The 21,846-nt window shown below is 37.7% G+C and overlaps 1 protein-coding gene across 3 annotated transcripts in view; it reads left to right on the top strand.

Annotated features, from left to right (window-relative positions):
- Nucleotides 1–21,846, top strand: part of ryk (receptor like tyrosine kinase) — a 100,731-nt gene that overhangs the window by 51,310 nt on the left and 27,575 nt on the right. For 2 of the 3 annotated variants that reach the window (XM_015606977.3, XM_015606976.3), the window contains exons 8-10: nucleotides 8,493–8,576; nucleotides 13,640–13,765; nucleotides 20,796–20,882. In XM_015606977.3, the coding sequence (XP_015462463.2) occupies nucleotides 8,493–8,576; nucleotides 13,640–13,765; nucleotides 20,796–20,882 (297 nt within the window). The remainder of the gene's footprint in view (nucleotides 1–8,492; nucleotides 8,577–13,639; nucleotides 13,766–20,795; nucleotides 20,883–21,846) is intronic. The other variant, XM_015606978.3, reaches the window with a different exon arrangement.

The following is a 21,846-nucleotide window of genomic DNA, read 5'->3' as shown; positions in this document are numbered from 1 at the left end:
CTGACTATTAAAAAAATCAGGCAGTTTTTGGTATTGCACACATGCTCACAATGGGTGGGATGACCATTTAAATGACCTATGGGAAATATGTAACGGCCAGTGTTCAGTGATGTTTACACTGTCCCTTTAAGAGATTCTTACACTACGTTTGCGGGCAGGTGTGTAGCTACACTGAGAGCTTAGAGAACCAGAGTGTGTGTTGTGCTGTAACACGGAGAACACCGATTTATTTATTAATTATTTTATTTATTAAGAAATGCCAAAAATGACCTTTGGTGCTGCATTAGTTCATGAATATACTAATAAAAAAGTAAGTAGAATACCACCAGAGCGATTCCGAGTCCTATCTGCTCCATGTGCTTCGTGTTTCGCCTGCCCTAAAGCTCACTATCTGGATCGGAGCTGGAAGTCCGAACTGAGACAGACTCTGAAGCGTAACTGAATGCCACACTGAGGGATGTCTCCTCTGACATTGTGTTGTCCGTGTTGGAGCTTTTCAGTAATTAAGCCAGAAAAAATCTGTTTGTTGGGCTGAGGGAGGGCAGAATATGGTGGAAGTTGGTGCCATAGTTAATTTGCATTAAAAAAATAAAAACGCATTACTGATTCCGAATTAATCTTGTTTGTTAATTTGGATGCTTTAACTTTGACAGCCCTGCTATTAATGCATTTATCATTTATACTGTAATCAGACAGTCATCAAGTGTAAAAAAACTAAATTAAAAAGTAAGCTACTTCTAACTTTATTACAATCCCTTTAGTCTCTAAGTCATCTGATGAAGTTTAGCATTTTTATGGAACGATTAAACGAGTGATTCCCTCACATGAAGTCTCTGCAGGTGCTTAATTAGGTTGATTGTATGACAGCCGTGCCTTCAGCGTGCTGGCTTTACTGACAGCATTTTCAGCATTTTAAGACTAAAATATCGCCAAATAAACAACATTTTACTCGGAACAGCAGCTAATTTCATTTGCTTACTCACTTAAAGGGTGGAGCTGCTGCAGCTTTATTCCTTCACATGAATTCTGTGCAGGTATTGCTTAAACTACAATACTGCACACGTCCAGCCCTCAGCACACTTTGTTTTTACGCTAAAATAACACCACTTTTTAGTTAAAGCAGCAGCTGGTTATTTGAGGCAGAAGCTATTGCAGGTTTACAATAAGATGCAGAACTGAATGATGGATTGGTGCTGTGTCTCGTATACAGTCATATGAAAAAGTTTGGGCACCCCTATTAATCTTATTCATTTTTAGTTGTAAATATTTGGGTGTTTGCAGCAGCCATTTCATTTCATTTAACTGATGAACACAGTAATATTTCAGGATTGAAATGAGGTTTATTGTACTAACAGAAAATGTGCAATATGCATTAAACCAAAAGGGTGCAAAAGTATGGGCACCCTTATCATTTTATTGATTTGAATACTCCTAACTACCTTTTACTGACTTACTAAAGCACAAAATTGGTTTGTTAACCTCATTGAGCTTTGAACTTCATAGCCAGGTGTATCCAATCATGAGAAAAGGTATTTAAGGTGGCCAATTGCAAGTTGTTCTCCTATTTGAATCTCCTCTGAGGAGTGGCATCATGGGACTATACAACTCTCAAATGACCTAAAAACAATACCATACAGTACAATAAACCTCATTTCAATCCTGAAATATTACTGTGTCCATCGGTTATTAGATATATCAAACTGAAATGGCTGTTGCAAACACCCAAATATTTAGAACTAAAAATGATTAAGATTAATAGGGGTGCCCAAACTTTTTCATATGACTGCAAATTAAGGTTTATGTTTTAGTGCCAACTATGGGTGGGAATCTGCATCCATAAGTGGAATGACCTTGTTCGCCAGATATCGGATACATTTAAAATCACGTCAATATCGGATTGACCACATTTTAAATTATTAAACTGAGGTAAATTTACTTTCCATTTTTTTGTACACTAACAGAAGAAATACAGGAGAGCATAGTGACCTCCACCCTGTTTCTGAATTTAGAAGAGAGCAAAATAGAACGGAACCAACAGGAAGTGTTATTTTAGATCTGTTCAGAGGGGCGTGATGTTTTCTTAGTGGTCAGGTCCCCCTCATTCCCTCAAACGGGCTGATTGGGCTAAACTTAGTTGTTATTTTTGTAAGTGGTGAAGCGGAAAAGCAGTGGATGCTCTCACTAAGGTCCTCTCTGAGTAGAGTGTGTGTGTAAATGTATTACTGTGAGTCTTAAGGGAGTTTTCACACCTACCCTCTCAGTTCAGACTAATAACACTTTTCCACCAGAACTCTTTATTGACCCAGTTCAGTTCTGGCTTATAAGAACCGTGCTGCTTTTCTGTGAACCAGCCCAGTTTTAGTGGAACTGTCAAAACATCACATCATACATCATCAACAGAGGGTTGTGAACAACCTAGTCCAAATCAGAGTCTGAACCAAGATTACATTGCATTGTGTACCGTATTTTTCGGACTATAAGGCGCACCGTATTATAAGACGCACTATCAAAGAACGCCTATTTTCTGCTATTTTTCCATACATAGGGCGCATCGCATTATAAGGCGCGTTAAGTGACACTAGAAAGGGTGCCTATATCAAAGTGAACAGGGGTGGCGCCATGTTTCCCTTCCCCCACCGGGGGTGGTCGCTTGCCGGTGGAGCGTCTCAGTATACAAATCTAGCTATTTCAAAGTCAAACGAGTGCTGGATATTAATCTACACAGATTCCTCTCCTGAAAACTGTTTATTTGGGTGAGTAACGTGCTTCAGTTTATTTACAGTAAGCTTAGATTTCCAGATGTCCACTAAGGCTTGCTGCACCAGCGTTAGCATAGCTATCCGCTAGCACGCTAGCTAGTCACCTAAACTAGTAAAGTTAACCCAAACTTAAACGACAGCGTTACACGGAGTAATCCTGCGTGTTCTGGTAAGACAGTGAGATATTAGCTAGCGATTCGTCCCCCGTAGCTTGTTTTAACACGGTAAACAAGCAGATTACAGGCTGATAAAACTCACGTCTGAGAGAGTTAGCGCTTAGCATCTAGCTAATGCTAGCCAGGCAAAGCAGCACAGACTTACAGGCCGATAACTCACCTCTGAACGGTGAACGCTTAGCGATTAGCATCTAACTCTAATAATACTGCTCCAGCAGTATTAAAAGTGCTAAATTTAGAAAATACTGATCTCTGAACAGTGAAAAAGCTAGCTAGCTAAGCGGTTAGCATCTAGCTATTGCTGCTCCAGCCTCGGAGCGGCACGGCTCTGCACGGAGTGTGTGTTTACTGCTCCTTACACCTGACGGGTAAAATTTAGATAATACTGATCTCTGAACAGTGAATAAGCTAGCTAATGCTATTTGCTGCTCCAGCCTCGGAGCTGCACGGCTCTGGACTCTGTATAGCACTGAAACTCTGTATAACGCTGCACGGAGTGTGTGTTTACTGCTCCTTACAACCTGACGAGTAAAATTTAGATAATACTGATCTCAGTGAATAAGCTAGCTAGCTTAGCGGTTAGCATCTAGCTAATGCTATTGCTGCTCAGCCTCGGAGCTGCACGGCTCTGGACTCTGTATAGCACTGAAACTCTCTATAACGCTGCACGGAGTGTGTGTTTACTGCTCCTTACAACCTGACGAGTAAAATCCATACAAAAGGCGCACCGTATTATAAGACGCACTGTCAATTTTTGTGAAAATTAAAAGGTTTTAAGTGCGCCTTATAGTCCGAAAAATACGGTACATTTAGTCCAGATAGTTTTGGTTTCACACTGCAGTTTTGTGACTGAGCACACTAAACAACTTTACTACATCCTTCATGCTGGCATCACCTACATTTATTTTGTTCTGGGTGTTACAGTAGTATAACATACTACTAATATGGTAAAAAAAAGGATAAATTGTGTTAAGATTTATTATTATTAGCCCAAACATTAAGATGTAGTCTAATGAATAGTATAAATTGTAAATAGTTATCTACTTCAATTTATTATATTATATAATATTACTGTACTGAGTACTTTATTTTCCCTAATTTTATGCTATTTTATATTTTATGTGTACCATACTTTTCGGTAGAGCTGGGCGATATGGGAAAAAATCTTATCACGATATAGTTTTCCATATCAGTCGATATCGATATGTATCACGATATAAATCAAATCACTTTGTGTCACACTTAAAGGTTTGTTTTTATTAGTGAGAGAATAAGGGAGTGATGGAAGTTTTATCACAATATTTTTTTCTGTATCTCCATAATTATTAGGGCTGGCCCGAATAGCATTTTTTGAGCTCCGGATATTTGGCAGTAATTGGTAGCGAATATTCCAATATTAGTTTTTAAAAAAAACAAATTAATCATGAACGCGAGCCAGAACCCGAGCTTGAACGTCAGCCTGACTCAGGCGCTGCATGAACTCGGGCTTTTTTCCAATTTTTTCCAATTTTCCATGACTGAAAAAAAAACTTGGGCTATAAGCTCAATATTAAATATTTCGTTTGTTTAGAAATTATTTTATATTCTTAAACCATGTTAAATTATATTAGATTAGTAGGGCTGGCCCGAATAGCGTTTTTTGAGCTCAGAATATTGGGCACTGATTGGCAGCCAATATTGGAATATTTGTTTTTAAAAAGACGGATTAAAAACTGATTAAAGTAAAACAAAAATTGCAACTCGGCCCCTTTAATTCACCACAAAGTTTTCCAAGACCCAGCCGGAAAAAAAAAGATTTCCCACCTTTTCCTCAGCTGGGTCGGGCTCAAAAAATGATTTGTGATAGGCTGTTTTTTGGTTTGTTTGTTTAAGCACTTAGGCTTTTGTACTGCTGCAGTGCAATATTTAGATTTTATATTCTGAAATTCGTTAGGTTTTATTTCTTTTAGCATTTTGAACTTTTTTTCCAATTTCAAATTTATTTTTTTCTGTTCGTTATGTTCTATCGGTCCTTGCGTTTTTTGTAGTTGAAGTTGAATTTAATATTGAAGTTCAATATTTCTAATTTATATTTTGAAATTCGTTAGATTATATTTATTATTGTATTTTGAGCTCACTTTAGTTGGTTATTTTCCAAATTCATATCTATTTTTCTGTTATTATTAAATGTTATTAGCTTATTAGCTTAGCTTGTCATTTAGCATACAGAACTTCTCACGGATTTTTAATGAATGTTGATTTATTAATTTAAAAGCTGTACCTTATTAAAAGTATTTTAAGCCAGACAGACACTGTGTGATTTTTTAATGAGTTTATCTGCACTTTTAAATGGTTTGTCCTGTAGGAAACGCACACGATTTGTATGCTGACACTGTTGTCTGACTGAGGAGCTGCTTTCCGTCAAATGCAGCCTGTAGGCAGGAAAAAATCCAGCCAGAACCGACCATATCATGAGCCAGTTTTAAAGCCAGTAATTTAGTAGAGCATTAAACTACAAATCTGAGATGTACCTGCTGTACTTCTTAATCTCTGCCCCCAAAACGGTCCATTAACTTGCTTGACAGACGCGTCAAATCCCCCGCGAGCACGCGCGGCGCACAGCGCACCGATTAATTCATGCGTTGAGCTTTAAACGCGCAGCTGAGCTGTAATTGGGGAAATATCACAAAAATCACAGTGTGATTTGTTACATTAAAAAAAAGACCATTTTCTTCCGCCTAATCTGAGAGGAAAGCGGTGTTCTCGACCGGCCCGAGTTCATGCAGCGCCTGAGTCAGGCTGGCGTTCAAGCTCGGGTTCGGGCTCGCGTTCAGGCAGATAATCTAAATGATAAATGATTTTGTGTTTTTGCACTTGGGCCATAAGCTCAATATTAAAAAGTTCGTTTGTTTAGAAATTATTTTATATCCTTAAACCATGTTAAATTATATTAGATTAGAGGAAAGTCATTTAGACATCATTCTTAAGGTGTTTTTGTCCTGTTACCGCTCCGCAAAAAAACCTCTTCCTTTAATCCGCGCCCCACATACACATTTTTGCAGCACCTGCCCCGAGGTCCTAATATAAATTGAATTAATTACATTTAGTGCTTAAAATTTACTTAAAATTTATTTAAAACGTGCTGAACAGTGCGGCCGTTTATTCCCAAAGTACAAACACTATGGTTGTTTGCGTGTGTCGGGCCATACTCCACTATTCTTTAGGGTTTTTTGTTGCATGCATGAGAATAACTATTACAATTTTCTTAACTATTTATTAATTTGCTCCAGCGTCTTCTGGATTGATTACACGTTGTGTTTTCGTTGTTTGCCGCGCCACTTAGACGGAAATGGAAATGAATGTTTATCGAATTCTATTGCACAGGCTTATCATCGTCATCGAGGGAAAAATTATCGCGAAACAAATCGATATCGTTATATCGCCCAGCACTACTTTTCGGGATATAAGAAGCGCCATCAATGAACATCTATTTTCATACATAAAGCGTGCTGGATCATAAGGCACATTTTGTGACACTAGTAAGGATGCCTACATCGAAGTGAACAAGGTTGTCGCCATGTTTCCCTTCTAATGGGAAAGCTAGGGGAGGGGTGCCTAAGCAAACAAAACTGTAATAAATATTTTCTTTTAAAGTCAAACGAGCGCTAAATGTTAATCTACACAGATTTCGGTTCCACTTTAAAATAAGACTACCTTTATAAAGGGTTTATAAATTTAGTTTTATAAATGGTTTACAATTAGTTTATTAATGGTTACTAAGTAGGGTGTAAATGGCTCAAAAATCATTAATAATCAGTTATAACACATACGTAGTAAGGGCAACAGTATAGATGTCTGTGGGTTCACTATTTGGCAAACAACAGGTCATTGTTGCCCTTTCTACGTATGTTATAACTGATTGTTAATGAATTTTAAGGCATTTACAACCAAATTAGTAACCATTTAATAAACAAATTGTAAACCATTTTAAAACCCTTTATAAAGGTAGTCTTATTTTAAAGTGGTACCCAGATTTCTCTCCTGATAACTGTTTTTTGGGTAAAATAAAGAGCTACTGTTTATATACAGTAAGCTTAGATTTCCAATATTTAGTGAGTTTTAGGGTGAGTTTCAGTGAAGTTTCTTCAGCATTAAGGCAGGAGCAGCATTAGCATTAGCCGCTGACTGCGCTAAGTTCTAGCTCTTTTGCTGTTCAAAGGCAAGTATATTGTATACTGTTGTTTGCGTGTTTGCCGTGTTAAAACAAGCTACATGGGACGAACCACTAGCTGATGGTGCCCTGGCTTACCTGGATAACTATAGCACTAGACTGAGTATTCTGGTAAGCCAGGGTGCTATCAGCTAGCGGTTCGTGGCATGTAGCTTGTTTAAACACAGCAAACATGCAGACTACAGTATACAGTATATGTGCCTTTGAACAGCAAAAGAGCTAATGCTAAAGCTGCTCCTGCCTTACTGCTGAAGAAACTGCAAAAAGACTCCCCTATATAACTCTGTACTTCAGCAGTGTGGCTTTACTGCTCCTTAATACCTGGCTGGAAAAAATCATACATAAGGTTGATTTTTGGGGAAATTAAAGGATTTTAAGTGCGCCTTATAGTGTAAGAATACAGAAAGCTCCTGGAGCACTTCAGTTTCCCCCTCAGGGATTATTAAAGTGTTGTCTTTTATAAAATGCGAAATGAGAATAGATGAACTGTAGTAGTAGCCTGTATAATATTATAATAATATACAACACCAGTCAAAAGTTTGGACACACTGTTGTTGTTTTTTTGCAGTGTTTTTCTCTATTTATACTACATTATAAATTCAAATTAAAACATGAAAAAACATGAAAACAATTAAGGGATACATATAAAATAAAGTAGTAAACAGTAAAGTAAAGTATTTCTCCACAATCTCCTGATCTAAGCCTGATAAACTGAGATGGTGAGTTTTAATGAGCTGGAGCGCTAAAGCATCAACTATGTAATGGCTAAATCCAACAAAGTGGATTGTATAGTTTTGATTGGCTGAGATCTGATTGGACGGTGTGATTTTATGTACAGTCCCAAACTGTCTGCAGGGATTCATTGACTTTGTGTGTGTTTGTGTGTTTGTGTGTGTTTGTGTGTGTTTGTGTGTGTTTGTGTGTGTTTGTGTGTGTTTGTGTGTGTGTGTTTGTGTGTGTTTGTGTGTGTTTGTGTGTGTGTGTGTGTGTGTGTGTGTGTGTGTGTGTGTGTGTGTGTGTGTGTGTGTGTGTGTGTGTGTGTGTGTGTGTGTGTGTGTGTGTGTGTGTGTGTATCACCATGTTGCCCCCTAGTGGCCGTTAATGTTCAGTGCAGGGATTCCTCATTGTGTTGCATTGTCTGTCTCGCCACCCTCTTTTCCCCTCAGTAGCTTTTGCTCTTGTGTGTTAGTAAATGTGCCATCTGCCATATTTACCCATCCTTTATCTACCCCTCTCTCACTCTCTCTCTTTGTCTCTCTCACTCTGTCTCTTCATATCACCTCTTCCTCCCATGTTCCCTCCCATCCTCCCTTCTTCCTCTCTTTCTTTCCTCCATCCCTCCATCAGACGTTCATGCTGGCTCTGCTCCCATGCTGCCGCTCTCCGCCGCCTCCTTCCCCCACCCCGGCGCCCCCTCCCAAGAAACCAAAAGTAAGTCTTGCTCTGCTCCTTTACCACCTGCAGGGAGCAGTAATGGTCACATCAGTCAGAGTACAGCTGTTGTACATTAGATATACAGCTAATGCTAACACTTCATTTATTTAGTTTATTTGTTATTTATTAAGTTTTCTTCATGTGCATGAGGTGTATGCTTTAATTTAAAAATAAATAAATTGTGTTACATTATACAAAGTTAGCTAAAGTATAATAAGCAATTGAGATCCTCATTTCAGAGATGATGATATTAGTAATACTAGGTACTGTAGGGCTGTACCCTGTAAACCAAAGGTGTATTATCCAGTTGTTATTGCTGAGATTTAAAAGATCAGTTAAGTTTTTTTTTAAACCACCTGCATATTTCCTGTTGCTTTACTTATTGTGTGTGTAGTTCTATAACTACAGACTGTAGTTCTGTATCTGTTTCTCTGTGTACTTTATTATTCTCCTCCTTTCACCCTGTTCCTCAATACAGAAACAGAGCACCACAGAGCAGATATTATTATTATTAATAATATTAGCATGGTGGTGGTGTATGAGGTGTTAGTGTGTGTTGTGCTGGTACAGTGAGTGGATCAGATACAGCAGTGCTGCTTGAGTTTTTAAACACTGTGTTTAATCACTCACTGTCCTCCACTCTATTGCACACTCCTACCTACAGCTGCTCCACCCTGTAGATAAAGTAAAGTCAGAGACAGAAGCTCTGAATCTGTTTCTGCACAGTTTACAGTGTTGCTCATCTTCTAGTCCTTTATTAGTGGAGCTGATAAGATGAATAATGAGTGTAAAAACAATTAGCTTAACCCTTAGAACCCTACGAACGGATTTTACGCCCAAAATCGCATCTTGTGTTGTCAGCTTAATTACTCAGGAATCCCTTCACACATAAACATAATCCATCTATGGTTAAAAATGAAAGAACTTACTCTTTCTAACAATAGCGATGACATCCCAGTGCGCTAGAGCATCTACAAGAAACCCATTGAGAAAAACACCTAAAAAAGTGAGATCTCCTTCCCCAACCAATATTATTTACCTTTAGTGCTTCAAACTTATTTATATGATGTTTTAAACAAAATAATATCAGTAAATGACTCAAAAGTGTCCACAGGAAAAGTGTAAAACTACCTGCTTTACTTAAACTAAAGCTAGGTATGGTGTGCGCACTACTTTATATAGTTTTTATTTTACTTGCACATTTTTACTAAGTAGTTATTTTGCACTAAACATTTTTATTTATTTAGACTAAAAAGTTTACATTTTTGTATATATTGTAGTTTTCTTTGTGTGTCCTGATTAAAATACTGAAAGGCATAGGCTGCTCTGAGTGTCAGGTTTTTAGTATCTACATGTATCCTAGAGGTGTGATTATCAAGAAAAATAAGTTCACCTGATGCTGTTCATGTATTTAGTAAAAGTAATAAACCATGTAATGAACTATCATCAATATTTTTATGCTATCAACTAATAAAGTCTAATCATTTCCAAAAAGATATCTTCAGTTTGAATATATTTAAAGTCTATACATTCAAAAATAAGTAAAAGAAAATAAATAAAATACATTTTTGAACAAAACATGGCCAGTTTTTTTACATTTTAAATTTGTACATTTTTGAGCAGCCATATGTCTTCTGGAGTAAAAGAGCTCAGATCATGTGACTGTCTGATATAATTACTGTGTTATAAGACCTGAAAGAGGAACTGACAAAAACGAAGAAAAAAACTCACAAAAACAGCCTAGGGTTTAAAGGGTTAAATGGTTGTTTCCTACACCAGTCAGTCAAAACATTAAAACCACTGACAGCAACATTAGCAGCTAAGTAAAAACCTTGGATGATCCAGTGATGTCTATTAAGGGTTAACTCAGTGATCAGTATCAAAACTCCTCTTAGAAAGGTTAACCAGTGACCCTGAAAATAAGCTTGTATTAATTTCTTCCACTTGGGGGCGCCTCCGAGCTTTAGAGTTTGAGTAGGGTAGAGCTGGGAGCTTAATAAAGCATGATGCTGTAACAGTGCTCTGTGTGAGGGTTTGTTTCTAATGATAATTTTTTTCACAGCTTTTGTATTTTTTTTTTTTTGCTTTATCATTTAAATATACTTTCTAGTGCTGCCACTAATGATTACTTTGGTCGACTAATCGATCGAATGTTATTTTTGATTATTTGACTTGTCTAGACTAGTCAGTGATTATTTGTAATACCCTCAATCCCTGCTTCCTGCAGGCGTGGCTTCTGTTCCAATTTATGTTTTACCTGATCTGCTTGAGTCTGCACACCTGTGATTAACAACCTGCTGTCCAGTCTATGCATGTGTGTGTATGTATTATATATTGCTAAAATATTCCCTTATCCATCCAAATCATTGAACTAATCAGTGTAAAATAACAGAGCGGGGTCAGTGGATGCTGAGGAGTGTAGTGCACAACTTTCTGCAGAGTCACTACATCACTACACACCTCCAAACTTCATGTAGCTTCAGCAGAGTTCATCACTACACACCTCCAAACTTCATGTAGCTTCAGCAGAGTTCATCACTACACACCTCCAAACTTCATGTAGCTTCAGCAGAGTTCATCACTACACACCTCCAAACTTCATGTAGCTTCAGCAGAGTTCATCACTACACACCTCCAAACTTCATGTAGCTTCAGCAGAGTTCATCACTACACACCTCCAAACTTCATGTAGCTTCAGCAGAGTTCATCACTACACACCTCCAAACTTCATGTAGCTTCAGCAGAGTTCATCACTACACACCTCCAAACTTCATGTAGCTTCAGCAGAGTTCATCACTACACACCTCCAAACTTCATGTAGCTTCAGCAGAGTTCATCACTACACACCTCCAAACTTCATGTAGCTTCAGCAGAGTTCATCACTACACACCTCCAAACTTCATGTAGCTTCAGCAGAGTTCATCACTACACACCTCCAAACTTCATGTAGCTTCAGCAGAGTTCATCACTACACACCTCCAAACTTCATGTAGCTTCAGCAGAGTTCATCACTACACACCTCCAAACTTCATGTAGCTTCAGCAGAGTTCATCACTACACACCTCCAAACTTCATGTAGCTTCAGCAGAGTTCATCACTACACACCTCCAAACTTCATGTAGCTTCAGCAGAGTTCATCACTACACACCTCCAAACTTCATGTAGCTTCAGCAGAGTTCATCACTACACACCTCCAAACTTCATGTAGCTTCAGCAGAGTTCATCACTACACACCTCCAAACTTCATGTAGCTTCAGCAGAGTTCATCACTACACACCTTCAAACTTCATGTAGCTTCAGCAGAGTTCATCACTACACACCTTCAAACTTCATGTAGCTTCAGCAGAGTTCATCACTACACACCTTCAAACTTCATGTAGCTTCAGCAGAGTTCATCACTACACACCTCCAAACTTCATGTAGCTTCAGCAGAGTTCATCACTACACACCTCCAAACTTCATGTAGCTTCAGCAGAGTTCATCACTACACACCTCCAAACTTCATGTAGCTTCAGATTAGATCAACAACAGTAGAGAACTTCATGTCATTTTTTCTGTGCCAGCAGCTCCGTCCAAGCATTACGACACCAAACCAATATATATAATAAAGTAGTGTATGTTTTGTGCATTTTTTACATTAATAGAAATATGTTGAAGTATGTTGCCCCGTCATAATAAAATATTCCAGCCCTGCTTAAAATTCTTTAAAATGGAATGCCAATTAGAGGCAATAATAAAACAGTTCACTTGCCTGTAAGGTGAAGCAACAGCACTATAGGATTTTCAGGATGTTTATTTCCATCAATTTTATTTCTTATAGTACAGTATAAAGCATTCCTGGTTTGCATTCAAACACAAGAAAGCATTGCATGCTTTTAATTACATTTTTTTTTTGAAGCATGATGGGCAGAGAGATGACATGGAAAATAAAATATATTAATTTTTAATTGCTCTCCACTTCTATAAACAATGATTCATAAAGAATGGAATCTGCTAAACTACATCCATTTAAATAGCACTAATTACACTCTTTGTATGTATAAAATGTGCAGTACTGTAATACAATTTTGAAATACTTAATTAATTCTTAAAAACATATTTAATTATGAATAATGATGTAGAAGCATTTCCTTACAATACTTGTATAATATAAACTTGATTATAACAATTACATTCAACCCTGCTTAATAGGCTTAAAATGAGAAGCAACTGTTAATATAATATTTTAAATAATTTAATTAAACATTAGTAATAAAATAAAATAAGATTATTCTGAATATAAAAAAAAACGTTGTTCTCTTTTAACATACATCTATTAATTAATACGCTCTGCCCTGAGGGCTAAAGACTTTTATTATGAAGCAGCAGCAGATTAGCCACAATGGAGCTGGATAACAGCTAACTAGTGAAGCAAATTGATTTCTGGGCAAAATTAATCTCTCTTTTTGACAGATTAATGGTACCGTTTACGGCACTGTTAATATTTTACATGCACTTTATTTTATTTTTTGGATAAGTGCAACTCTTACACTCATTTAGGATTTGTCATAATAATGATGGGCAGTTTGAATTGACTGTGTTGTAAACTGCCAGGCTCCAGTTTATAAAGTTATTACAGTTTGTTTCTCTTTGTCTCTTTTTTAAAATGTAGAAATGTTTAATAGCAATTTCTGATAAGATTAAATGATTAGTAAAACACTAACACATGAGGAGAGATGGAGAACCGTGTGTACGCTGTGTGTTTGGTGAACGTTGTGTTTCTGTGCTGTTTGGGAGGGTCTGTATCACGTGAAATTACATTACAGCAGAACACAATGCGTCCTCACGTCCCCCCTAAACACTTAATACAATTAACTCTAAATGAAGGGATTGATAAAATCAGCGCCGCTCTGAGACGCATTGTGTGACAGCAGCAGATTAATACTCCGGTCCAGCAGAGCCAAGTTTCACTGTTTAAGTTTGGCTCTAATATGTTTTCCTTAATTCTGATTTCTTGGGTTTAACACTGACTGTGTCTGTGTGTCTGTCTCTGTCTGTGTGTGTGTGTGTGTGTTTATTAGGTTACCCCTCGTTGCGGATAGAGAAGAATGATCTGCGGAGTGTTACGCTCCTGGAAGCGAAGGCCAAAGTGAAAGATATCGCCATCTCTAGAGAGAGGGTCACACTGCGGGACGTCCTACATGAAGGTGGGTTCTACTACAGGTTTATACTGGGAAAGCTGTAGTATGTGTATTATTTCTGTTTCTCTGCTCCCTGTGCGCTTCCACTCTCTTCAATTCCCTCCTCTCCACAAACGCTCATTAGCGTGGGAAGTTGCAGTTCACACCTTAAAGTTCAAACCAAGCTTTGTGTGTTTGTTATATTGTTGTACATTTATTCCAGCTGTTTTTTTTTTGAGTACACTAAACAAATTTACTGTATCCTGTCATCACCTATGTGGTCAGAGTCTCCCTATATTTAACACTGATTGGTTTGTAAAATGCCATTATTTTGTGTCTGTTTATAATAAGGGTTAATCTACAGTTACAGTAGATACAGAATCACCAGCACCGTAATCTGTAACCACACTGCTGCGTGACGCACCTGCACATCGCCATGGGGAGTGATAAATACACCAGGTGGTGATAAATAACCTGCCTGTAATTTATGTGATTGGTACAAAAGTTTAAACCATCCAAAAATTTTTTTTTTTTTTTAAAGCAAACGAACCAAACAATTGGTTAGTTAATCTGGACCAGGACCAACACTTTTACATCAGATCAAATTTTGGGTTTTTGATCCAGATCGTGGTTAATGGCACCTTTCACACCTGGGATGTTTGTTTGGACCCACACTGTAGACGGGACTCGCGGGACCCGTCAGAATATGTTGCGGTGCGGGACAGAAACGGGAGTTTAATCAATCCAGGCGATATTAACATGTAGTCCCGCTCCCGCAAATTGATAAATAGTTAAGAAAATTATAATAATCACGCCATGATTCCCATGCAAGCAACAAAAACCCTCAAGAAAAATCTCTCGGAGGATAGACCGACATAGGAGCGGGCAGGAGTGAGTTAAGACCTCTTCCACACTCCTCTATGAAGTTTCTGAAAATAATTTGCTGTCATTCTTCACCCCTTTAGCTCTGCTGTTAGTATATTTTTGTCTAACTTTTATTTAATAACATTAACTTTTATAATATAGATTTTCTTCTAACAAGTATATTTTATGAATTTTTATTATCAAAAACATCTACACTAATTCACCTAGAGCACACATAAAATGTGTAAAAAAAAAAAAAGATATGGAGAGAAAAAAAGTCATGACACTGACTTGTGGGATATGTGGGCGGAGTCTTCTGCATTTAAAGTGGCTGAAAGTCACTTGCTTCTCTGTTCATATGGATGATTCTATCCTGGCACCACCAGTCACCATCATTCCCCCCACACTGCACTGTCCACTGTGGGTGGTAAATCAGCCTTCTAAGGCGTGTTTCCGGTAAACATGTGACAGTGTGGATGGAGCAATGTTACATACCCTAAAAACAACTCCAGAAATGAAATCTCATGCATCTGCTCCCACTATCAGACCTCGACCTCGCTTACAAGATAACACCTCACAACTTAAACAGGCGTTGGTGTTCCCAAGACATCCTCGAGGTAACACTTCTGCAGTCCGATGACTTTTGGCGTGTGTGTGTTCCCTGCAGCTGGAAGCGAATGCATTACTCAACAGTACAGGCAGTTTTCTCAGAACAGTGGTTAACCTGAATGGGAGATATTTCACTCCGTTTATCAGAGCAGTTTTAGCAGAAATGTCTTGGCACATTCCGTCCAGGCAGAATTTCATCACATTGTTCGAGTACGTCAGTGCGCTGCTGAGCCAGGCTATATCTGAGCACTCAGTGATTGTGGAGTTTGAGCTGCGCTGCAGGAGGAATCCCTGCTCGAGCACGTAGACAACTCCGGCTTCAGAACACAGTTACCCCCTGACCTGCTCTGCTATTGTTCAGATCATACACTCAGTCACGCTCGCCTTAAACCCTGTACTTACCTTCTACACACACAGCAGATCTCCTCAAACCTCCTCCCACAGATTCAAACTGAAGAGCTCACTCATCTGTTTACGTCAAGATTTAGGCAACATTTAGGACTTTTAGTGCTTTTAGCAGGGCATGGGTAATCACTTTACAGCAGGACAGCACTAATATTCATAAATATGTTTATTAAAAGGACAGAACTAATACTAAATACATAATTTATTTAATGTTGTATCTCCTCCACATCCATTTCTGCATTTTAGCCCTGCAACACAGTCCAAGCAAAAGTTGGAAAAAGAGGGCTGCTAAAATCGTAATATCCGGTTTGTAACAAATGTGTGAGAAAATAATTGAAAACAATGCTCTACAGCCCAAAATATTATCAAATACAAAATCTGATAAAACCACATGAACAAGAGATTACTGTACTAACCTTTATCACCAACAATCTCTACAATACAGAGTTACTATATTCACTAATACCACTTACAACTTTACTGTACACAACACAAGCCTTATGTTCACCATGTCCAGAAGCTCCGCCCACTTCTCTACTATAATATAGTTACTATATTCACTAATACCACTTACAACTTTACTGTACACAACACAAGCCTTATGTCCACCATGTCCAGAAGCTCCACCCACTTCTCTACAATACAGAGTTACTATATTCACTAATACCACTTACAACTTTACTGTACACAACACAAGCCTTATGTTCACCATGTCCAGAAGCTCCACCCACTTCTCTACAATACAGAGTAACTATATTCACTAATACCACTTACAACTTGGGGATGCCCCACAGGTGCTCAATTGTGTTTAGATCTAAAGACACTCTTGCCCAGTCCATTAACTTTACATTTATGGAAATACAACACAGATGACCCTGTGCTGTTTCACATCTTAAGACATGCATGCAGGCATTAGACTAAACACTTTATCACTTGGATTCCCCAGTGTCTCAACATATTGTAACTGTTGTAAGAAAAAATTGCAACACTACAAAGTGCAGAATGCTCTAGTGTGCTAATGTTTTATTATTATTATTATTATTATTATTATTATTATTATTATTATTATTATTATTTTGTAATGTGTTGCAGGCCTAAAAGCACGAATTGATGTACATTCACCACTGACTGTGTTTAAGGGTTTTACCTGTTCTACCTGCAAACACATCTTAAAGTGTGTAACAGTGCAGGGTCATATTTCTCCACATATTCTTCACTGTGGACAGATCAGAACTGCAGGCAGATGAGCCAGTACCCTGTACCCTCTTTTTGTAATACATGTACATTACATTACATTTACATTTTCAGACGCTTTTGTCCAAAGCGACTTACAATAGTGAAGTACAAAAGTAATAGAAGTTAAAGGTAAAAACATCTTTAGATGGGGCCCGAAGGAGGTCAAAGGGTGAAGGAGGGGAAAAAAGAAATGAGGTTAGAAGTAATTAGTGTGTTATAGGTGTTAGGAGAGTAAGTGCTCTTTGAAGAGCTCAGCAGCCACTGGCAGCAAATGGAGCTCAATGAGCAGTGACGTGACGTGCCCGTTTTGGCTGGTTGAAGACCAGAATTGCTGCTGCGTTCTGTATACCTATTTCTGTGAGACAATGTAAGACTTATTGTTGCAACCATTATAAAAGTATATCTACAAAACAGGAGGGTATGTGTAAGCACACACAAAAATAAGGATTTCTTTTAATTTTTTTTATTTTAACTATTATTGTTGTAATGACGAGGACGATGACGATGATAGTAGTAATGATAAAAATAAGTGCAGTGTTTGGTAATAATTACAGCAATTCACCAAAGTTCAGACTTGTTTCATTTCTCCTATTTTTTTTTCTTGGCCTGTTTTGATGATGTCCTTCCAGGCATAGTATTTATGATGCAATCGAGCAGTTCCGAGAGGAGCCTTTATATTTAATAGCCTCAGGCATGTGTTACTCTGCTCGTTTATAAAGGTTCTTTTGACAGCTCTGTTTTGTGGGATAGTGACTGTGCACTGTGTATCCATTTCTCTGTATTATTCTAATAGTGCACAGCTTAACTTGACTTTTATTTAATTCCCAGGCACAAAACACCTTAATTAGCATCATTATTATATAGTGTAAATGCCAGATTTAGCCAAATAGCTGAATTTAGATCTACAGTCCTGACCAAGATGATGTTATCTTTAAAGTAAAGTCCATTTTCAGAACCTTGTCTCATGCTTTATCTCATAAACAGAAATTTGTTATTGGCATAATTTTCATCAATTTTTTTCTTATTTATGAAATTGTTTTTGCTGGATAAATAAGGCTAATCTGTGCAGAGTATTATGGGGTGGTTGAGGGGTGATGCAGGACTGTACGTCAACACACTGATTTAAGACCTCTGGCACGTCAGAACAGGCCTGCTGTCCTTCAGGAGGGAGAGGAACTTCATTGTGAGTCAGAAAGAGTCAAACATAGAGAAGCTGACAGTAAACACATCTACATTTAACCTCAGCTGTCAAAGTTTCTTAATTAATTGTGATTTCCAGTAGTATAGTTATACTTTACAAAAAATATGAATTTGTTAGTTTATTATCTGTTTCTCTGTATACTTTATTATGATCCTCTTTTACCCTGTTCTTCAATACTCAGGACCCCACAGGAGAGAAAACCACCACAGAGCAGTATTATTTGAATGGTTATTTATTCTCATGTATAAGTGTTTATTTGAATTTCTTTATTAAATGTTGTTTATTTGATCTTTGCATAGTAGCACATTTTGCTTTGATGCTTTTTTCATCAGTCATTTTAGTGTTTAGCGTAATCAGCAGCTGCTTAGAGGAGCTCATGGTTGCTAGTGGTTGCTAAGAGCAAGGTTTTGATCTGAACTTTCCTAGTGATTAAAAATGAGCCATAGCTCTAACAAGCTGAATTAGGGACCTTGCACCCACGTTGTTAAAATGGCATCGGAGTTAATGTAGGAATAAATCTACATTGATGGGTGTGGTGGTCTGAAAGTGAGGTGTGTTCAGGTAAATTTCTGGCGTATTGCTATTTTAGTGCTCCACTAAAAGCTCCACTGACTGATTAAAACCCTGACAAAAGTCAATAATCAAAGTCCATTTTTATAGGTGCTCCCAGCCCATGTGCACCCCCACTCATTAAACACACACACGAACGCTCTGCAGAGCACAAACCTGACTTTTAGCTCAACAATAAACAGAATTAAGAATAAAATAACACTGCTGTATCCTTAAATGAGCTGCTGGTGTATCTTCACAGTGTGAACACACAGGTCAGTATCCTCTGCTGAGATGCTCAGAGAGCGCTGTGCAGTTAAGATATGAACTTGCCAAAATCAGAGTGCACCTGCCTCTTTAAGGGAATGACAGCTGGCACATTGATTGGTTTATTTCATGTTACATTCAAAGTACACCCATGATTAATTAAGAAAATTAGTACATTTTGGGTGTTTTGAGCCGTTCAAGGCGATGTGCATTTGACTGGAGCTGTAGATCGCTAAAATAGGGCCCTAAGTCTGTGAACTTGGTAAACTTCTTGAGGTGCCCATACATTTGCATGTTACTCCTTTCTTAGTTTTGATTTTAAAATTGTAGATTTCAAAATGACTGATTTCAGAAGGTGTCCTGATATTTTTCTTGCTATAGTGTTGGTATTTATTTTTAATAAATGCTAACATAGTTTATGGGCTAGGCTGGAGAATTATTTAATATTGATTTAAAAACACAATGTAATGTGAAATTAAGACATTCTGCATTGGAATTTAGTATTAAAGCGATAATCAGCATATTTACTATGGAACGTTACTCAGACCATTGTGTGATGTTAAAAATTTTGAAGCCATGTGTTCCTGTGATTAGTTTTATGAAATCCATCTGGTGCACCAAAACCTTAATCCTCTTATAGTCCAGTGAGTTTGGCTACTGATCCACCAAAATAATAAGTAGATTACTAATATTTTAAATAATATAATCTATTGATAACCACAAACGTGAGTGTTTTTCAGAAAAAACACAGATATAACCTGGTGTGTGTGCTCAAGGAGATACAGGCTTTTTGCAGGAGAAAGTAAAAAAACCGGAGAAGAGTAGATGGTGTTGAATCTGTCTGGTCTGGTGTTAAATCAGATCCGTTCTGTCATTACTAGCCCACCGCGCTCCGCAAAACCAGCAAGCTGATTAGCTGTTTCTCCTGAGAGAAAATTTATTTGGGGCTTTCATTTGGCGCCCCCTTAAGTGCAGCGCCCCTATGCGTCGCATAGGCTGCATACCCCCTTTTTAAGTTGTATGTCTGGCTGCATTTTATAATAATGGTCAGACCAGTTCTGATAAACGTAAGGCCTTGAAAATGCGATTTATTTGGAATGTATTCAATATTTCACAGAATTTAACAGTTTGATTCTAGCGCCAGCATGTGGAGTAATCAGACAGACAGACAGACACTTTATTGATCCCGAAGGAAATTTAGCAGCTAGTAGCAGTTACACAACACCGTAGAAACAAACAATAAGTGTAGTACAATACGAGAGCACATTGAGGGATATAAGACTCTAAACTATGAAAATTCTAAACTGAGACTTAAAAATATATAAATAAATATATAAATACAAAAACTATAGAAAGTGTGGAAGTAATCAGTCGTAGATATGAGGTAGTGCAGTAAAATAATAAATTAAGTATTAAGTATAGAAGGTATCAGCAGATATGGCAATATTAAATATAACTCTTTGCAAGTATTGTATTTAAGTTAGGTGCGTAGTGTAGTGTCCAGGAGTGCAAATGTACAGGATGTACAGTAGAGTGACAAGTGTCCGGGGTGCAAATAAACAGTATATACAGTAAAAAGGCAAAAGAATCACAGGGTGTAGATGTGTAGGGTGTTTTTCCAGTACAGATGAAAAAAGGCTGTGATTAAGAAAGCATATATAGTTAAAATAGTATAGTTTCAATACTTGACCCCACATATTGATCATGTATTGCAAATTAACAATATATTACAATATCGATATTTGTTCCCACCCCTGTAATCAGGTGTGACATTATTTTCAGACTATGAAGATCTTCTTACAGTACATATTACTGTACACATGAACACTGATCAGTCTTACATTTACCACCACTTGCCTAATTGATGTGTATGTAGTAAAATGTGTCCTCTGTATCTGAATTAAATGGCTGTATATGTTGTTACAGGTACATTCGGACGTATATTCCACGGAGTTCTGCTGGATGAAAAGGACCCGAGCAAAGAGAAGCAAGTGTTCGTCAAAACTGTTAAAGGTACACTCCATGCTCTGGTTTAATAATGCTGTAAGATTTTACATCTTCACCCTACAAAAGAAGCATTCAGCACCTTCCCCTCTCATATCTTCCTGTTAAACCCAGGATTAGGATAATGAATGATAAGTGGGTTGAGATGATGAATGCAGTGCAGGTTCTTATCCTGTAATCAGGTACTGTTAGGAGATCCAAGCCTGTAGCCAAGAAGCAGTATTATGTTATGCTCATAAATCATTATAAGCATGTGTTTGGGGTGATTCCAGTCTCTCAGGAGGATTTTATAAACCTCTTGTGTGAACTGTGAGCTGGCAGAAGCTCAGGGAAATAAACTCAAATAACCAAACTATTCATCAGTTTATATTTGTTTGATGATTGAGTTTCCGCCAAATTTAATTGTACCATGCCATAAATATGTACTAGCATACAAAAAGCCATAAAACAGGATCTAGTGTAGTGTCCCATGACTTATGGCATGCCCCATGAAAGTCCTATCCATCTGCACCCACTATCAAACCTTACTCCAACTCACATAATTCATATCACATTGATCACAAGTGATCCCCGTATAACAGCAATTGCCTGTACTATAGTAATGTTTCCTGTTTGGGTTAAAGTTGAGGATAAATTGTGTGTCAAATGTATGCAGATGTATTCCACTTCCACTCAAAATGTGTTAAATGGCTTGCTCTTTTCAGTTTATGCCACAGTACTTGTATAGGTTTGAGGTCAGAACTTTGACCAGGCTGTTCCAAAACACAAATCTTGCTCTTTTTCTTCCATTCCTTCATTGATTTACTTTTATGCTTTGGGTCATTGTCTTGTTGCAAGACCCAACATCTACTAAGCTTGAGATATAAGGAGCGCCGGGCCACAATTTTTCATTATTTAAATTAAGATTCATTATTTCTTAATTCAATTAAAATTCATTGTCCTGACTCTGATGCAGAATAGCATCCTTAAACCA

Source organism: Astyanax mexicanus, chromosome 5 (genome assembly GCF_023375975.1).
Source record: "Astyanax mexicanus isolate ESR-SI-001 chromosome 5, AstMex3_surface, whole genome shotgun sequence".
Classification (NCBI taxonomy): domain Eukaryota; kingdom Metazoa; phylum Chordata; class Actinopteri; order Characiformes; family Acestrorhamphidae; genus Astyanax; species Astyanax mexicanus.
The sequence above is the reverse complement of the archived record's forward strand: the minus strand, read 5'-3'. Positions and strand labels throughout refer to the sequence as shown.